Source organism: Notothenia rossii (assembly GCF_949606895.1).
Source record: "Notothenia rossii genome assembly, chromosome: 2".
Taxonomy (NCBI): Eukaryota; Metazoa; Chordata; class Actinopteri; order Perciformes; family Nototheniidae; genus Notothenia; species Notothenia rossii.
In genome coordinates, this window is record NC_136904.1 from 4,493,919 (window position 1) to 4,514,120 (window position 20,202).

General features: G+C 45.2%; 1 protein-coding gene and 1 long non-coding RNA gene across 2 annotated transcripts in view; one reads left to right on the forward strand and one right to left on the reverse strand.

The window, feature by feature from the left end:
• Positions 1-5,867: 5,867 nt before the first annotated feature.
• On the reverse strand, positions 5,868-11,096 carry LOC307028919. The gene is made up of 3 exons (XR_013805151.1): positions 10,905-11,096; positions 8,631-8,920; positions 5,868-8,493 (listed from the first exon to the last, which is right to left on the reverse strand). It is a non-coding gene; the product is annotated as an uncharacterized lncRNA (long non-coding RNA).
• The window catches only part of LOC307028916 (uncharacterized protein), a 53,704-nt gene continuing 43,214 nt past the window's right edge, over positions 9,713-20,202 (forward strand). Inside the window, exons 1-2 of the mRNA XM_079664321.1 lie at positions 9,713-9,734; positions 9,833-9,911. Coding sequence (XP_079520447.1) covers positions 9,886-9,911 — 26 coding nt within the window. The 5' untranslated portion in view covers positions 9,713-9,734; positions 9,833-9,885. The remainder of the gene's footprint in view (positions 9,735-9,832; positions 9,912-20,202) is intronic.

Consider the following 20,202-nt stretch of genomic DNA (forward strand, 5'->3'; position numbering starts at 1 on the left):
CAGCATTATATGTTTAGTATGATTATAATGTGTAAAGAGAGAAGGTAAAAACCCTGTATTAGTTTGGACCTATTTTTCTTCAAATAAACTGATCCACCTTTTGGATTGGACAACTTAAAGGTGAATTATCATGCAAAATGCACTTTTGTACGTCTTTATACATGAAATATGAGTCCCCGGTGTTCCAAGGAACTCAACAAGTGTCAGAAAACACAACCCTCTCTCTTTTCCTCATACCCAAATCTCTTAAAAAGGGGCTGCAACGGATCTGATACAGACTGATCCAGATTTGAACACTTTTATGTCGTCACAGAAGTTGTGCTACGGCTATTGGGCCAACTCCACCAATCAGGAGGAGACAGCCACGGACATTACCGTTCCAAAGCAGCTGAGATGCTGTAGTACATATTTCAGGCCACCAGATGGTGCTGTTCTCACTGAATCCGAGCATGAAAGGCAGTGTTAAATTGAGCGAAATGAGGAATGGCTAAAATGCATGATCTGTTTGGTATTTTGAAAAATGAAAAGTATAAATATGCCTTATATAGGTATGGTCCTACACTATGCTGCTAGTGGATCGCCAGAGCTGTATTAGATTAACGTTAACATGCTTATTGTAGTTGTAAGTGCACTGCCTTGCGGCCTGTAGCACCATCCTTGATGGATCATATGTGTGGGCTGGACCTGCATTTTACAGGAAAGGAGTGAGCAGAGGGTCGAGTTGTCGATTCTTGTTCTTCTCACCCTCTCAGACTTTCAGTTGCGCGCGCTACTAAAGAGACGCGCTACCATGGAACCAAACAATGGTGTAGCTGTATTAAAGTCAGTGTGGAAACAGTCTGTGAGTAAATCTGATTTTGTCAGAAATTTGGGAGAAATATGATGGGAGGAAACCGGGAGAGGGCAATGAAATCGTGAGTCTCCCGCGAAAATCGGGAGGGTTGGCAAGTATGCCTGGGCGTCCAGGAGCGACGCTTGGTCAGGATCCCGTGGCGTCCAGTTGCGACGCGCCGAGGCTCCTTCTGCCGCCATCAACGGACGCAAATAGCTTTCAACTGATTGCAATGTATTCCCATCGGCGTCGGTATTTGACGCTCGTGGAACCAGAGCATCCGTTTCGGTCAGCGGCTGTTAAAGGCAGTTAAACTTTAACTGCCTTTAACAGCCGGATCACATTGCCTTTAACTTAAAGGCAATGTGAGCGTCCATTCCCATTGGATAACGGAGAATTGTACACCAGGAAGTAAGTATTCCCCTTACTGTCAATTGATTTGACAGTGATATCTCCACTACTCAACAACTCAAAAACATCAGATTATCCTTGTTGATTAAACGACATAGATAGGTTTTAGTGTACAATGCTTTTGTCACGTTATCCCCTTCAATTCTGAGAAACAAGTAGTTTTCTATGAGCTTTGGATGGCCAAAGACATTACATTACCCACAATCCTCTGTTGCAACCATAGGTTGTGTGTAGGCTATAACAAAATCAACCCGGTATCACGGCAAGACGTGAACATTTTCTTGTTGCCCCAGCTGGTCGACACCTCTTTTAGCAGAAACAAACGCTACATTAATGTATTAAATCAAGGTTAATCCAGGTGGATGTGGAATTAACGGACGTGACGTTGTGTGATTGCGTTGCCAGGCAACAGCTTCGGCTTGCTTTTCTCTTTGAAAGTCATCACATAACGGCATTGTTGCATACACGGTTCGGCTGCATTAAATATGAATTATCTGCCGTAGTTGTATATTTATAGAGCCCTGATGAGAAACATGAGGGCTTTGTAGAGACAAACAGAAGAAATGCCACCAAACTGAATATATGACGTGGATCCTCAATATATCAGCAATTAAACAACATCTTACATTTATTTTCACACAATACGCCTCCTTGCAGTTTCAACAATAATTCGGCTGACTTTTATATTTGATCCAATTGGTAGATTGACTGTATTTACACCATAATGGTGCACAGCTGATAGAAACGGGCACCTAGTGGCTAAAGCGCGTTATTGCATTTTTATTATTTTTATTATTAGATAGTAATAGAATCCCTATACAGGGGCTGCCAACACTCACGCATTGAGCGTGAGAGTCACGCAATTAACCCATATCTCACGCACTCACGCCACACTTGCCTTTCCTCACGCTAAGTTTTCGTCCAAAATAAATGTACATAAATACAAAAATAAAGTGAAGGAACAGCAAACCCGAGCGGTCTACGAAATGAGACAGTCTTCTGGCTTGGTTCAGTAAAGTTGGAACGATATTGGGAGATTCTGATTTCACGGATCAATAACTCATGAACAAAACGTTATTCAGACACAAATGACGTCTCCTAAGTACCGTGGTAAGGTTGACAACCAACTACAATCACATTTTGAACAAAAAAAGCCAATACACGCCGTCCTCCGAGCTGGACACATTACATTAGGTGCGTTCACACCGCAGTACTTTTCCCACAAAGTTTCATGAGAATTTAATTCATGAGAACTCTCTAGTTCTCATGAACTACATTACATAAACATGTACAGATCGCGTTCACACCAGAATAAATCCCTGAGGGAGGATTGGGCAAATGAAGCCGCTGTCGTCACTTTTCTTCTTCTGCTTTGGGTTTACCTGCAAAACCGCAAACAACTTCACGGCGTATACTGCCACCCGGAGCCCCCGGCCGGAAGTCCCCAGACTTGGGGACTGGCTTCAGTAGAAGCTGCTGGGAGTCCCAGTAGAAGCTGCTGGGACTCCCAGCAGCTTCTACTGAAGCCTTCAGAGTAAATCGCCAGAACGCCGACACCTCCTCATCTCCACCGCTCCCATGTTTTCTTTTGTGTTGCCATAAGTTAGTCTCTCTCCGTTGGTGCGCTGGGCTAATGCTAATGCTAATCATGCTAATGCAAGGATAATAAAATGGCGGCTTCACAAAACTTTTTGGGAGTTTTACGGGGCGTGGTTTGCATTCCGCCCAGCCAATCAGAAATAGGAACCTTTTTCTCCCACGAAAGTCCCTGCTCTCTAGCAGGAACGGAAAAGGGGGTGAAAAGGTTCTCATGAACAAATTTTAGTTCCGGCTCTTTTTGGTGTGAACGCGACATTTCGGAACTATATCGGAACTAAAGTGGGAAAAGTACTGCGGTGTGAACGCGGCTATTGTTCTCTATCCGCAGCCCGAGTAGAAACGAGTGCTCAGGGATCGTCTGCAAAGTGCAACTCCGAAAAAAGAGAATACAATAATATTCAATCACTATTATACAGCGTATTACTACCAAACTCACTACACACATCAATAGTCTCCTGGTGGTCATACTACAGCAAGGAGTTTGGAAGAATATGCTTTTGAATAATTGTGGGGAATATTTATAATGTGAAATCTTCAATAAGTATGGCATCATCTTAAATAACTTTACTATTATACAGTATATTTCTACCAAACTCACTATTTGCATTGATGTTGTTAGCATCTGGTTAGCTAGCTGCGCTAACGGATATTAGAAGCTGTTTCTCAAACAATGAGAGGGAGAGCTCTATCCTGTCAGACTGAGAGAACTACAGCTCAGTGAGGTAAGGGACTCTCTGTCTAGAGAGTTAACTTTAGTTATCTCAGTGGGTCTCAAACGTTTTGGTCACCATTTATGAGAATAAATGAAAAACAGTTATGAAATACTATAACAGTAAAACAAGAATACAGTTTAAAAGGTGAGTGATTTGTAAAATATCCATAAAGAAAAAGAAAATCTGTTTACAGTTCTGCTTCATATGGGTGCTGAGAGATGTATCCATAGATCTCTTAATGTTGCTCTCAACGTGCACCAGGTTGATGCATTTAACTTCAATATAAAAAAAATATATATCTTCCCGGGGGAGCATGCGCGGACCCCCCCCCCCCCCCCCCCCCAACACTTGTAAAATAGCACTTTACCTCTGCTTACACCTATACGCCATTTTATATGCTGTGAGCTGATTATCGAGCCTTCATTGTAAGAGTCGCGGGTACACTGTGTATGTGCGCATTCCACTCTAGCGCCCGGTACATTAATGGGAAGCCCTAGTTTGTAACACTGTACACATGAACGTTTCTTTTTTCGGTTCACCAAAAAAAAATCTCACTCCAAGCTGAACTCAAATGTTGGCAACCCTGCCCTATAAAGTATTCATTACTCGTTATTCTCTACTAATAGTTAATTAAAGACTGTATATAATGACTATTTTGCACATCCCTTTCAAGATTTCAAGATTTTCTAAGGTTTATTGACCTACACATACAACTGTGTAGTTATGCAATGAATGAAAAACTTGGGTTGCTCCGCTTCTGAAATCCAAGTTTTTCATAACCATTATTTACTGAATTAGATGGGGGGTGGGCAAACCATAGCATATAAACTAATGCGCTTGCTGCTAGCTCATCAATGTCTGCATTTCACATTCTAACGCCTTTTCGTTGTTTTTACGAACGCCCAAAAGACATTTATATATTTATAACTCACCTTTCGTTCTTCCATTTGCAATATGGTTTCCTCTTGGACCCCTCTGGCGCGCAGAAATTCACTCACATCCTCCATTGTTGCCTACTGCAATGTGTAAGTCTCTCACTGAAGATTATTCTCAACAGTTAGCGGTATTTCTGACTTTAAAGTCAGAATTCTGAGATTAAAGTCAGAATTCTGATTTGTTTCTCAGAACAAAAAAACAACATTTTTTTTTTCAAATCCTCCCAAAAAAAAAGTTCATGTGGCCCTAATCCTCTTCCGTCAACAGTAACCTGTGATCTGTATAATAAACTCCCGGATAAAGGACAAACTAAGCCTCCCTGTGTTCCTGTAGCGAGATGCTACAATACTTTATATATCTTAGCATATTCATACACACTGTTCATACTGCTCACAGGCTGCTGTGTATTTCTAGTGTATTCATACCCCTCACTGTTTATTCATCATTCAATTCATTCTCTTTTATTCTGTAGATTGTGTACATTACTTTTCACTTTACTGCTTTTTGCACTCCTGGTTCGAAGCTAAACTGCATTTCGTTGTCTCAGTACCTGTAATATGTGCAATTGTGGTGATCGACATTATTCACCCACGGATCTATGGGTTGGGGTATTGTTCTGCACAGACATTTTAGTGAACCGGACTTCCTGTTTCCGCCGGTCTTCGCTTCCCGGGCATGAAGTTGTTTACATGTGTTTTCAGATGCTAAATAAAAGTCTAGCTTGTACCTTCGATACCCCGCCTCCGACTCCCGTCTCTCGGCACTACACAATAACAATAAAGTTGAATCTAGTCATTCTATAATTTAGGGTACATTTCACATCAACAAAACTGTAAAAAAAAGTGTCCTTTTTCAATAGAGCAATCAGTGGTTCAAGTTAGTATATTCCTCAGTGTAACATATCCACTAGTTGCAAAGCTTAAACTTTTTTATTAATTTTTTTATTTGAAGGGAAAGGATGTTTTCACTACTCAGTTTGTCAACTATGTTACGGACAAACTTGATGTCATTACAATCATTTGATTAAGTCCTGCACTTCAAGTAAAATCCAATTTGAAATGACCATATATCTACCATATATCCAAAGATTTTTAAAAGATTCAAAAATAATTGTATTAAAGTTTTGTTTTTTCATGTGCTATGTTCAGCACTGTCATTAAGGATAGGGATATTTTCTATTATAAAAGTACCATACAGGTCATTTTGATAGTTTTAAGAGATGTCACGTAAAACTCCAACCTGTGTAGATTTACATTATGCTATAAAGGATATCAGAAGCACTATTTTAGATATTTTACATTTGAAAAAATGAGGTGCAACATAGTGGACAATGAAAGTCACACATTTGACGCAAATAACATAGTTGACTGGACACATTATTAACCATCATCACTATGTTTATTTCAAGGAAGAAGTGCAAAATTCAATTGAAACATTCAATTGATTCAATTATGAAACACCAAATTCATACAAAATACATTACATTTGAAATGTACTAACAAGCAAAACAAAAAATAACACAGTGCAAATGAAACATTCCCTCTGATCAGTAACCGGTGAAGGGTTGGAACAAGTTCTTCTAATTCAGACATTCAGAATTCATTTCTAATTAAATACCTACAGAACAGTCTAAATAGTTTACATTTACATTGCGAAATTTGACGGTTTTATCGAAAGTGACTTGTAAGTCAGACAAAGATCAAACCCACAGTAGAGGAACAAATAAAGAACAGTTTTTAAAGTAATGCTTTTGTAATGGGTTCAAACCAGCACAGGGGTCCAAGTGAAGCCTTACCTAAAAACGAAATATTAAAGAATAGTACAGTAACATTAATATTCAACAGAACAGTACTATTCAATTGCAACATTCAGTTGGACCTTTTAGAAACTAGACCAGATGTCTTTGTCAATCTCCACGTGGCGTGAGGTCACTGACTTTGGAGGAGGAATCACTCTCAAAATGTCCTCAAAAGGGTACAAAAGCACATCCTCTCTCAGTGGCCAGAAGAACCGGTTTACTCTGGCAACGTGCATGCACTTTACCTGCACATGTGTGTCCATGACCTCCTGAATGACTCCTGGGTAAATATCTCCATCATATTTAAGGGCACACCACTGGCCAATTGAATCAGGACCCCACAGCCTTTCATTCTCTTTGCTGTTGCTTTTAGGTGCTTGAGGCAGCGAAGGGGTTGTTTGCTGAACCTCAAAACTAAAAGTATGAGTGTCATCACAGCGACACTCATAACTTTGTCTAGCGGTGCAAGGGCAACTTACATCTCGATACAAGATCTCTCCTGGTGCCCCTGTGACCACCTGGTGGATACGCATAGTTGAGGGCACTGCTGGCAGATGACTTGGCATCTTGTTAATTGCTTCATCCACCAGATTCTCTCCGATGTAGAACACCCTAACTGTTCCGCTGTTGACCAAAGCACTGTAGAGATGTTCTGCTGAAGGGATGTCATGACCTTGGCTAACAAGCCTGTCAGCCGTTCGCTTCAGGAGGCCTCCCACTCCATCTGGAGCACCCTTCCCATGGCTGGCTTCAAAAAAGTTCCATGTCCCCCTTTTGAAACCACGGTTCATCAGCTCTGTGCTAAAGAGGAAGAAGTTTCCCTTCTGTCTGTATTGCGTGAATGGACCGTCACTGAAGAAATGCACCACCTCGACAGAAGGATACGAGGGCTTCACTTCATCCAGGATGGGGGACAAATGTGCCCAAATGGCAGATGGGCCTTTCTCCTTTGATGCCGACATTGTGCCAAAGCACATGTGCTCTGCTGTCCCATCAACATGAAGGATTCCTGTGTGGAGCGTTGCTTGCTTCTGGTTTGGGGCAAAGTGCATTGCCTTGATTTTATGCTGCAAGCTTACATGAGTAATTCTCCGAAAGATCCACATGAATCAAGCATTCTTGGCTGGTCATGCTTTTTCTTAATTCACGGTAGTGGGTGAACTGGCTTTTAATGTTAAATGTAAGCCGTTTGAAATGTCTCAATTGGCCTTGAAACATCTCCAGCAGATCCGCCAACACTATGTCCTTTTTCTTCTTCACAGTGATTTTCATGGGGACCTTGTCCTTTTTACCATCTTTGTTTTTCTTTTCTCTGATGACTGTTTCAGTTGACCACTGACTGAGTTCGACATTTGCCTGAAGGTTAACTTCTGCTGCTATGGCAAACTCCTGTCCTTTGCAGTGGGGACACTCGTGTTACATGCAGTCCTTTGAATTTGGATTGCAGCTTATTGATGTTGTCAGGTCTTCCATGTCCACGCTCCTAATTAACTTAAGAGTGTGAAGCTTTTCAGCCAGAAAGGAAAGATTCTCATGAACCTTGCGAAGACAGGTTTGTCTCTCTGCAAGTGTTGGGTTAACTACCCAGAAGGGACGCATACGACAGAACAAGGAGTACGAGAGATTGTAGTTAGGATGTTCAGTGAGACATTTCCTGTGGAGGTTTCTCAGGGTATCATTTAAAAACCTCTTCTGTTTCTTTATCTTCCGCCTGGTGATTGTTTGTGCTTAGCCTGCTGTTCATCCCTCGTCAGGTAAGCAATGACGCTGTCTTGAATTCGGAAGCATAGGCTTCGGTATATTGCCTTCAGCAGGATTCTTGTTCCTCTTTCTGGAGATGTGTAGTGCTGTACAAACTTATTTTTGTAATCCATACTTTTTAAGGATCCTCCCAGTTAGAATTTGTGACATTGCCTGCCTGTGTGTTCTCCTTTTGGCGGTGGCAAAGGCGTCCTTGATGTTGGCCATGAGGGCATGATGAACAAGCAATGATCTCCGCACTTCGCCAGAAACAGGGACATTGTGTAGCAGTCGCCTTGTTTTTGATGCCGGGGACTCTGAGAGCGCACAGCGTCTTTTGAGTCTTTTGCGTAGTTTGTCTGTTATTTTTTTATTGTTTCCCGAGCAAATGTTTCAGTTTTTGTATTTCTCTGTGTAATTTTGAGTGTTCTCTCCTGGCCTTTTTTCTTCCAGCTTTTTTCTGTCTGAAATAAACAAAATAAATTACTTTACAGATAATGTGCTGTGTATACAGCAAATTAATGGAAACCTTCTAATTTGTTACACAATTTTCCTGTTGAAAACATAAACCTGTTTCTGTCTTGCTATAATAAATCTCTACCTTGTTTCCTGAGGTTGATGGACAACTTCGACTTGGCCGTCTGGACTGTCTGGTGGTGTAGCTAAGTTGTCAAGCCTGTGTTGTCTTTCTCTGCTTCTCTGCTGTGCCTTCCTCCAATAGGCCCTCTTGCTTCTTTTATCTCTGTCACTCATCTCTGCCACTGTTTTCACCTTCCCTTCTGATCTGAACCTGTGCCATGCCTCTCTCTGCTTCTCTAAATATGCTGCCCTTCTTGCAGGATCAGCATCTCGACGAGCCCTGTATCTCCGCTGTTTCTCAGCTGCTGACATCTATTTTAAATAATTGGATAAAAAAGTGTGTTTTGACATATGTAGAATGATAATGCTGTGTAATGACGTCTACATGTCATACAAATTATAGGTTACCTGTCAACTGAATTACCCAGTGCTGGGTAACTCATTTGAGAGGTAACCTAGTTGACCATTTCCCTATTTTGACCCATCATTTCAATGGTAGGCCTTGCCTGGATGACCACATGTCATTTTCTTGAACAGGTTAACATCACATTTGAACATATCATTGAATTAAAATCATTAAACAACTTTAAACCATAAGTACGTAACATTGTGACATTTTTGTTCATTTCCTGCCTGGACCAACAATATTTTCACAGACCGGCCTTCAAAGTGTGGGGGGATAAAGGCTATTGATATCATCGTCAACATGAATATTAAAGTCAGCTTCAATAATTACGTATCACTTTTCAGTTTTAAGGACTAAACTTGATAAGAACGGGGAGGAGTGGCTTCATTTATGCTGACATATTATTTGGGTCTCAGCCAAGTTTCAGTGAGACTTTCTACTTGACTTCAAATAACTGCTTTGAAGTAATTCCTGATGCTTACCGGACACTTCAGTTTGCATTGTTCTATTTATTTGATGAGTTTGATTTCATCAGTATTTGTGGCAGTCATAATCGAGTAATGCTTTCTATGCCTGATGAATCTTTCTATTCTATAAAATAAAGGACAGAAGAAGGCGTAGGCAAGTTTGTTCTTGTCTGAACTTGAAACCTACTTTCACAGGATGTTATGTGACATGGAAGGGCTGAACATTCAGGCAAAGGAGTTGTCGATTACTCAGGTGAAGACAGCGCAAGAGGTAGGACTTTTAGTGCGCAGTGCAGTATTCATTTCACTGTTATTGCCAGGAAAAATAAGTGCTGTTACATTTCTGTTCAGAATTAAACCTCGTATGTTCCAGGAAAGAAGGCCAGCAGCCAGAATCTGGTCGGATGAGCCGTTACAAGGACCTCAAAAGGTGAGAAAAATCACTGGCTGCACAAAATGAAAGTTTTGCGAGAGGGCTATTTGTTTTTGTAAAATGTACACGATAAGTTCTTCTGAATCAACAATGTAGTATTATAATTAGATGTTTCGGCTAATGTTGTAAGCATTTATATATAATATCAGAAATGCCTGCTTGAATATGAGTTCTCTATCAAAAGCTTTTGGAAGTTACTGAATGTAACAGTTGGTGAAATGTAGCAGAGGGGAACAACACAGAACAGAGGGTGTGACAGTAAACATGTACAGGCCTGTTCGTGACTACACAAATGCAAATGGTTATTTGAACCACACCCTGTCATAAGGAATGGTTGCTGGCCAACAAGAACAATGGAACTTTCTGGCACAACTTATACTTCCAAGTTGCATGGAGAAGGTAAAGAAATCTAAAGAGGTCCAACTCCAGCAATGTAGTGTACATTTTGACCAATTCAATATAATAAAGAAGTAAAGCAGTATTGTACCACCTTACTTTGAACATCCGTTCGCTGCTATAATAATACAATACATCAATACATGGGCTGCACAGGTTGTCATGTCCGAGTATCACAAGTAGAATCATAATAAAGAATACGCCGGTAAAATGTGCCTGTAGAAAACGGCTTATGCCACAATAGGATAGCAATAAGTAGTCAAGATAGTCAGTTTAGCTTCGGTTGCTATGCTAACATCACCCATTTTATACCAGAGAAACTTTCATAACAGCGTTGTGATGACAAACACCGTCAATTCATACTGACGCACATTCACTTAAGGGGAATTGGGGATGTAATTCCCTCGAAGCACAGGCAGACACAAGTGGCTTTCTCATAACGGGTTTATTCCTCCAAATCCACCGTGAAAACTACACAAACAAACAGTATAAATGACAAACATAGTTTTGTGTTAGACACACAATAACATGCACAGCATGTGAGATAACTAGCAAGGTAATAAACATAAAAGTAATACAAACACAACAACATACCTCGTTGGGCTACATGCTCTGTAAACAGAGGGAAGTATTCTTCAGTTCTCTTCACAACTTATATGTATAAGAACACAAAACTAACGGAGCTGTAAGTATCCGTGCATCTTACTCTGAGGGTGCTTCTCATGTTCTCGCTCTCTAACTCACGCGAGAACAGCATAACGAGACGTGAGCTTGGACTTCAAAATAAAAGACAAAATATTGCACGCATGAAACATTACAACAATAGTAATTAGTACTTAGAAAATACACATTACAGTTAAATTATGAACATGTAAAGACTGCACTTACAGGGGATATTTATCAACTGCTTGTGTGACATTCAGACAGTGAATACTTTACAGCGGCCGCTGCCGTGTGAGCTAACCAGGAGCTAACGGGAGAATAAACTCCGGTGGACGAGCAGCACTGCAGCGGTCGGTAAAACACATTAATAAACAATGAACCACGGCACTCTGGAGAAAAGTACAAGGTTGGAGAAGTAGTTATTTAATTTAAGTTAATCTGGCTTCGTATGATTGAAAGTAACACGATCATCGACCCGACGCAGTCCCCCATTGTTGTTTTTGTGAGCGCCGACGTAACGGTGACGTCATGACGCAGCAGCGGCAGTCGGGCTCTGGGCGGTGTGAAAAAAACGGGGGCTGAAAAGAAAAAAAGGTTCCGAACCAGAAGAGCTCAAACACGGAGCTAGAACGGGAACCGCGTTGGTGTGAAAGTATGGCATTATATTTCAACCCAGTCTCATGGCATTTCGTGTTCACCAACAAGATTTTTAATCTATTGATTCGTGTTCACCAACACGATTTTCCCCTTTTTTCGTGTTGCACTTATTTGTACTTATATTGACTATTGGCCACAATAGACTGGTTTTCGGACCCCCCCAGACCCCCCCAATAAAGCAAAACTGCACGTTTCAGAGTGGCCTTTTATTGTGGCCAGCCTAAGGCACACCTGTGCAATAATCATGCCGATCATGCATAATCAGCATCTTGATATGCCACACCTGTGAGGTGGGATGGATTATCTCGGCAAAGGAGAAGTGCTCACTATCACAGATTTTTTCAGATTTGTGAACAATATTTGAGAGAAATGGTTATTTTGTGTATGTGGAAAATGTTTTAGATCTTTGAGTTCATCTCATGAAAAATGGGAGCAAAAACAAAAGTGTTGCATTTATATTTTTGTTCAGTGTAATTTACTATCTAGTGCAGGGTTGGGGAACCTTTTTCCTCTCGAGGGCCATTTCAATTTTTTCAACATCCTCCGAGGGCCGTACAGATTATTGACCTCTGCTTAAAAAAACTAAAATCACAGCCCATTCATTTCACCTTTCTTTCATGCTGTGCAAAGAAAAGCAACCTCTTAATCCAGATATCGTACCATGACTCGCGCATTCATGCACGTGCATGGTGTGGCATGACCACCACAACAGAAAGATATCGACACAAGATGTGTGCAAATGTATTTAGTTTCATATCCATGTGGACATGATTTAAGTGGGGGGGTACCTCACACCCTCTTGGGGGGTCCGGGGGGCATGCTCCCCGGGAAGATTTGTTTTTAAATATTGAAGTTGAAAGCATCAATCTGGTGCACTTTGAGAGCAACATGAAGATATCAATGGATACATCTCTCAACACCCAGATGAAACAGAACTGTCAACATATTTTCTTTTTCTTTATGGATATTTTACAAATCACTCCCCTTTCAAACTGTATTCTTCTTTATTAATAACAACTTTGTTTTACTGTCATACGGTATTTTATACCTGTTTACTTTAGTGTCTTATTTTTTTATAACTATAATGATCATATCAATAATAATAATAATAATAATAATAATAATACATTACATTTATAAAGCGCTTTTCCTGGTGCTCAAAGCGCTTACAAGCAAGTAAAACAAAATAACAACAGATAAATAAAGATAAAATAAATAAAGATGATGATAAAGATGTGCCTTTACCTCACTTGGAGAAAAAGCTTCTTATATTCGTTAGCATAGCTAGCTAACCAGATGCTAATAACAACAAAGTTATTGAATGTATTGTAGCGATCTGCATTTATTGTTCAAGTGTTCTGTTAACTGTTTGTGTCAGGCTTCTGTGAGGAGAGCAGGTAGGGGCGGGGTTGGGGAGCAGAGGGTTTGGTGTGTGTGTGTCTGTGTGGGCGCGTGCAGGGGAGTGAGAGGTTGGCGCGAGAGGAGAGAGAGTGAGAAAGGACGGATGAGAGCCGTTGGTTGTTAATAAACCTGTTTAACTTGAGAACGCTTCACTCGTCATTCCGACACGTCCGGGTGGACGTTACATTGGTGTCAGAAGTAAAAAAAACAACAAAAAAAAACAGAGTTTTATCCGCTAATCGCCGGTAGCCGCAGCTAGCACTGACTCGGCTAACGTTAGCTCTGCTTCATCGGCCGGTAAATAATGGAAGCACAGATGAACCGGACCGGATCTCGTCCGAAAGTCAAGGAGGAGATGGATGGCTTATGGCGTGACTCAGAAGACAATTTATGGCGTGAATTAAATGCTGCTGCGGGTTTCGACTCGGCCGGCGGGAAGCGGCACGTCGGCGCAGGGACCTCCCCCGGGAGTGGCGCGGCGCCGGTTGTAAACAATGATGGCGGCGCCCGGCTCCAAGTTAAAACACCGAAATACAACGGTAAAGCCGACTGGGAAGCCTTCCATGCCCAATTTGAACTGTTATCACGGGCTGTGGGCTGGTCTGAGGACAATAAGGCGCTCCAGCTGGCCCTGTGTATTACAGATGAAGCTTTATCCTGTTTGCTACTGCTCAGCCCGGCTGAAAGAACTGACTATGGGGCCTTGGTTGGGGCTCTGAAGCGGCGGTTTGGACAATGCAGCCAGCCTGGGGTGCTGCGTTCGGAGCTGTCAAGCAGACAGAGACAGCCGGGTGAGCCGCTCCGCATATCGGCTAATGACATTGAAACCCTGGCGAGAAGGGCATACAGCCACATGTCCCCTGAGGTGCAGAGCGAGCTGGCTAGGGACCAGTTTATCCGGGCCATAACCCCCAGGGAGCTGCGCGTCCAGACACAACTGGCACATCCCCGCTCTCTGCAGGAAGCACTGGAGCTGGCGTTGGAGAGAGAGGTTGTAGGAGGGGCGGCAGAGAGCACGCACACGGGAGGCGGCCCGGTTGTGAGAACGGTGAGACAGGAGGAGCCAGGACAAGAGAAACCAGCATGGGCGGCTGAGTTGACTGAGCTAATCCGTGCTATGGCACTGCAATCGCCGCAGGGCAGCAACCGTCCTCGTCGGGGTCCTCTGGTGTGTTGGGGGTGCGGCCAGGTCGGCCATATTAGCACAAGGTGCCCCATGAATGCTGATATTCAGGGAAACGCCCCCGGGTCTGTGTAAATGGGACGTCACAGACCCCCGCCGTTGGGTCCCATCCTGCCTGGTCTCCAGTGGACAGAGCCCAGCTGCACGGAGGGGGGAGCGGGGCTCCGCTTCCCCCAGAAGCAAACGACATCGCAGAGTCTGTGAGGGTGGTGGGCTGGACTCACGCGGGGGATTTCTGCCATGTCCCCGTCACCCTGGCAGGGGCCCCATGGACGGCCCTTGTTGACACCGGCTCCACAGCGACACTGATGAGACCGGACGTGGTCCCAGCGGGGACACGGTTGACACCCACTCTGGTGAAACTGCGAACAGTAACCGGTGAGCTAGCCCCTATGCTTGGGAGAGGGGTGGTGGTTATACAGGTGGGGGGGCTGTCAGTGTCTGTTAAGGTGTGGGTTGCGGCAGTACAGGACTCCTGCATATTAGGACTTGACTTTCTGCGGGTTGCACGCTGTGTGCTAGACCTGGGGAGGAACACGCTGGCCTTTCCAGGGGGTCCCACAGTTGAAATGGTGCACCCCACACTTGCCACGACACCACACCCACCTACATCAAGAGTGACTGAAACACTTCCCCCACCCCAAACCCCCCCCCCTGCAGCCATGCCCCCTGTCATCAATGCTAACCCCAGCCCCAACCCCACACCCCGTACTCCAGTTGATGTACGGCCCCCGGCCCCGGAACAACAACCTGCAGCTCTAAAGGGGGACAGACGGGCGGCAGTGAAGGAGGTGTGGAAACGCAGCTGTGATGACTTAAAACCCGAGCAGCGGGAGGAACTGTGGCAAGTGCTGTGGGAGTTTAAGGACATTTTTGCTCTGACAGAAGAGGAAGTGGGCCTGACACACCTGGTGCAGCACGATATCGACACGGGCGACGCACGGCCCGTCAAGACACGCCCCCGCCGCCTTCCCCTGGCCCATCAGACAGCAGCAGACAGCGCTATTGATGAGATGCTGTCAGCTGGCATTATTGAGCCCTCTGACAGCCCCTGGGCCTCGGGGGTTGTGATGGTCAATAAGAAGAAGAGTTCAAAGATGAGGTTTTGTGTGGACTACAGACCGCTGAACAGTGTGACCAAGAAAGACTCATACCCGCTGCCCCGCATAGATGAGTGTTTGGACTTGGTGTCTGGCTCATCCTGGTTCTCCTCTTTAGACCTGCGCAGCGGGTATTGGCAAGTTCCCCTCAGCCCAGAAGCCAGACCAAAGACAGCTTTTTGCACTGGGAGGGGGCTGTGGCAGTTTCGAGTCCTCTCCTTCGGCCTGTGCAACGCTCCGGCCACGTTTGAGCGGCTGATGGAAAGGGTGCTCGCTGACGTTCCCCGACAGGAGTGCCTGGTCTACCTGGACGATATCCTGGTCCATGGTAGCTCCTTCCAGGCGGCTTTAGGAGCCCTGCGGCGGGTTCTACAGAGGATAGCAGCAGCGGGGTTGAAGCTCCACCCCGACAAGTGCTGTTTCTTGAGGAGAGAGTTGGAGTTCCTGGGGCACCGAGTCGGAGGAGAGGGCATCAGCACGCTGGAGGAGAAGGTGCGGGCAGTAAAGGACTGGCCAGCCCCCATCAATCTGCGGGAGCTGAAGAGCTTCATTGGGTTAGCGTCGTACTACAGGCGGTTCGTGCGTGGCTTCTCTTGCATAGCTGCACCCCTGTTCCGCCTGCAACAGAAAGACTGTGATTTTGCTTGGACTCCAGAGTGTGAGCTGGCCTTCAGCTCTTTAAAGAAGGCCTTGACGGAGTCTCCCATCCTCACTCCCCCAGACCTCAGCCTACCGTTCGTCCTGGATACGGACGCCAGTGACGTCGGGATGGGGGCGGTGTTGAGCCAGGTGGGGCCTGGGGGGGAAAAAGTGGTGGCGTATTTCAGCAAAACCTTCAACAAAGCTGAACGGCGCTATTGTGTGACACGCAGAGAGTTGCTGGCAATTGTGAGAGCAATCAGCCATTTCAGGTACTACCTGTGTGGCCTGTCCTTCACAGTGAGGACTGACCACGCAGCCCTCCAGTGGCTGATGTCCTTCAAGGAGCCCGAGGGACAGATTGCACGCTGGCTAGAAGGACTGGCGCCGTACGTCTTCACAGTGGAGCACAGGGCGGGGGTTCGCCATACCAACGCTGACGCCCTGTCCCGGCGCCCCTGTGCTCCCAGCGGCTGTCGGTACTGTGAAAAGAGAGAGGACCAAGAAAAGGAGCTCTGTGCAGAGGAGGAGCGAGACCACAGGCATAAACCAGCCGAGCCGGTCTGCAGAGGTGCACGGATCATCGACTCACCCGAATGGAGAGCGCGGCAGAAAGAGGATGCTGACCTACAGCCAGTGCTGAGGTGGGTGGAGTCAGGACAAAAGCCACTGTGGAATGAAGTTGCTGGGTGCTCGCTTGCCACCAAAGGACTGGTTGCAAAGTTTGAGGCTCTCCGGACGAAGGATGGAGTGCTGCAGAGAGCCTGGAAAGAGCCTGCAACGGGGGAGGAGAGGTGGCAGGTGGTGGTCCCCAGGGCGCTGAGGGAAGAAGTGCTTAAGGCCTCCCATGGAACTACTGGGGCAGGACACTTTGGGGTCTCCAAAACCTTGCGTCGACTCCGCCAAAGCTGTTACTGGGGCCAGCTCAGGAGAGATGTTGAGGACTTCTGCCGCCGCTGCGACCTTTGTACGGCGTACAAAGGTCCCACTGATCAGTCACGTGCCCAGCTTCAGCAGCTAGCGGTGGGGGCCCCGATGGAGAGGGTGGCGGTGGACATAATGGGCCCATTCCCGTGCACAGAGAAGGGGAACCGTTACGTCCTGGCCGCCATGGACTATTTTACAAAATGGCCAGAGGCGTATGCTATACCAGACCAGGAGGCGGTGACCGTTGCAGGTGCCCTGGTGGAGGGCATGTTTGCCAGATTTGGAGCGGCCGAGGTCATTCACAGCGACCAAGGAAGAAACTTTGAGTCGAGGGTGTTCGCCGCTATGTGTGACCGGCTGGGCATGCAAAAGACGCGGACTACTCCTCTGCACCCGCAGAGTGACGGACTGGTCGAACGGTTCAATAGGACTCTGGGAAAACAACTCGCTATCCTCACCGCGGAGCATCAGCGTGATTGGGACATGCACCTCCCTCTTGTTCTTTGGGCCTACAGATCGGCTGTGCAGGAGTCCACCTCATGCACACCGGCCCTGCTCATGCTGGGGCGAGAGCTGCGGACACCAGCAGAAATGGCTTTTGGCCGACCCCCCGACACACCAGCGGTTCCTCCGGGACCGGAATATGCCAGGAGGCTCCAGGATAGAATGGAGTCAGCACATGCCTTTGCCCGCGATCAGCTGCAGAAGGCGGGCATGAGACAGAAAATAAACTATGACACGAGGGCTAAAGGGGGGGACTTCAAGGCCGGGGACCTGGTGTGGGTGTATAGTCCAAGAAGAAAGAAGGGCCGGTGCCCTAAGTTGGACTGTCACTGGGTGGGCCCTTGTGAGGTGCTGGAAAAGCCGGGAGAGGTGGTCTATAGGGTCCAGCTGCCGCCTAGAGGGAGACGGGTGGCCCTCCACAGGGACCGGCTGGCCCCATACAGAGGCGATGCACATCCGCGGCCTAGACCCCCAGCATCGTCTAGGAGAAACCAGACAGTCACTTCCCCCGATTCACTGACTGTGTCCCCTGCTGACCCCCCACATTCACCCCCACCCCCAAACTCACCCCCTGTTCCGGTACAGGATGTTCCAAGCCGGCAAGCGCAGCCGCCTGTGTTCACTCCAAGGCGGCCTCAGAGACCAAGAAGAGCCCCGGGCCACCTCAGAGACTTTTTATGCATTCCCTCGGGGCGAGGGACTTAGTAAGGGGGGGGCAATGTAGCGATCTGCATTTATTGTTCAAGTGTTCTGTTAACTGTTTGTGTCAGGCTTCTGTGAGGAGAGCAGGTAGGGGCGGGGTTGGGGAGCAGAGGGTTTGGTGTGTGTGTGTCTGTGTGGGCGCGTGCAGGGGAGTGAGAGGTTGGCGCGAGAGGAGAGAGAGTGAGAAAGGACGGATGAGAGTCGTTGGTTGTTAATAAACCTGTTTAACTTGAGAACGCTTCACTCGTCATTCCGACACGTCCGGGTGGACGTTACAGTATGATCAGTATGACAGATGAACAGATCGCCCACTGGGCTTTCAACTAAAGACACAGCCACGCAAAAACTGCGGCATGTGTACGGCTCCTTATGGGTACTGCAATTTCTCAAGTGCCGGAGCGGCGTTCTGGCTTTCTGGTGCTCTCTGTCAAAACTGCACCCCTGTCAGACACGTTAGGCTCGTGTTGTGTTCAAGGACCCTAATCTTGGCCAGGAAAAACAGGCACTCGTTTTTTTTATTTTTTTGCGGTCTATATTTCTTCCATTTTTTTCTTTTTTGCGTGTGTTTATAAATTACCTCGAGGGCCGTACCAAATGGTCTCGCGGGCCGTATATGGCCCGGAGGCTGGAGGATCCCCACCCCCGATCTAGTGTAATATTATAACTTACATTTCCGGTAGCTGTTGATAACACTATACTGGTCAAAGGCAAGAGGTCATTGATTTTGTTTCTAAGAGTAACAATTTTATCGTTAAGAAAGCACATAAAATCATTACTACTGAGTGCTATGGGAATAGAAGGCTCAGTCGAGCTGTGGCTCTCTGTCAGCCTGGCTACAGTGCTGAAAAGAAATCTTGCATTATTCTTATTCTCATCTATTAATGAAGAGTAGTATGCTGCTCTCGCTTTACGCAGTGCTTTCTTATATTCATTGAGAGTAATATGCCAAATTAAACGAGATTCTTCAAGTTTAGTGGAACGCCATATCCTTTCAAGTTGTCTCGACTTTTGCTTTATTTTGCGGGTTTCGGCATTATGCCATGGAGCTAATCTATGTTGTTTTATTTTCTTCTTTTTCAAAGGAGCAACAGAGTCTAATTTTGTTCGCAGCGCATCTGTAGCACTATCAACAACATGATCAATTTGGGGTTGTGTACATTTTGTATAAGTTTCCTCCCTTACATGCAGACATGCTATCGAGTTAAGTATTGGTGGAATCTCTTCCTTAAATTTGGCTATAGCACTAACAGATAGGTTTCTGCTGCAGGAGCTTTTGACTAATGCTTTGTAGTCTAGTAACAGTACTTCAAAAGTTACTAAGAAATGGTCGGATAAAGAAGGATTATGCGGTTTGACTAATAGTTGCTCAATTTCAATACCATAAGTCAGAACAAGGTCGAGAGTGTGATTATAGCAGTGGGTTGGTTTATTTACACTCTGACAGAAACCAACAGAATCTAATATAGAGTTAAATGCAACAGTAAGGCTATTTTTATCGTCGTCAACATGAATATTAAAGTCACCTATGATAATTACTTTATCTGTTTTAAGTAACAAAGCTGATAAAAACTCAGAGAATTCTGATAAGAATTCTGAATAAGGACCTGGTGCACGGTACACTGTAACAAATAAGATTGGCTGCAAAGTTTTCCAGGTCGGATGCGTAAGACTGAAAACAAGGCTTTCAAAGGAGGTATAATTTAATTTTTGTTTAGTATTGATAAGTAAACTTGAGTCAAAGATTGCTGCAACTCCACCTCCTCGGCCCGTGCCTCGGGCAATATGAGTATTGATATGGCTGGGTGGAGTGGCCTCATTTATGCTGACATATTCTTCATGTCTCAACCAAGTTTCAGTGAGACAGCATATATCAATATTATAATCTGATATTAAATCATTTACCAATATTGCTTTAATAATAATAATAATAATAATAATGCATTTTATTTATATAGCGCTTTTCACGACTCAAAGACGCTTTAGATCAGGGATAGCCAACACGGTGCCCGCGGGCACTTAGTCGCCCGCAGGGGCAACGTGAGTCGCCCGCGGGGCATGTTCTAAAAATAGCTCGCCAAGCAAGTCCATGTATAAAATACACAAAACAAAAAAGGAA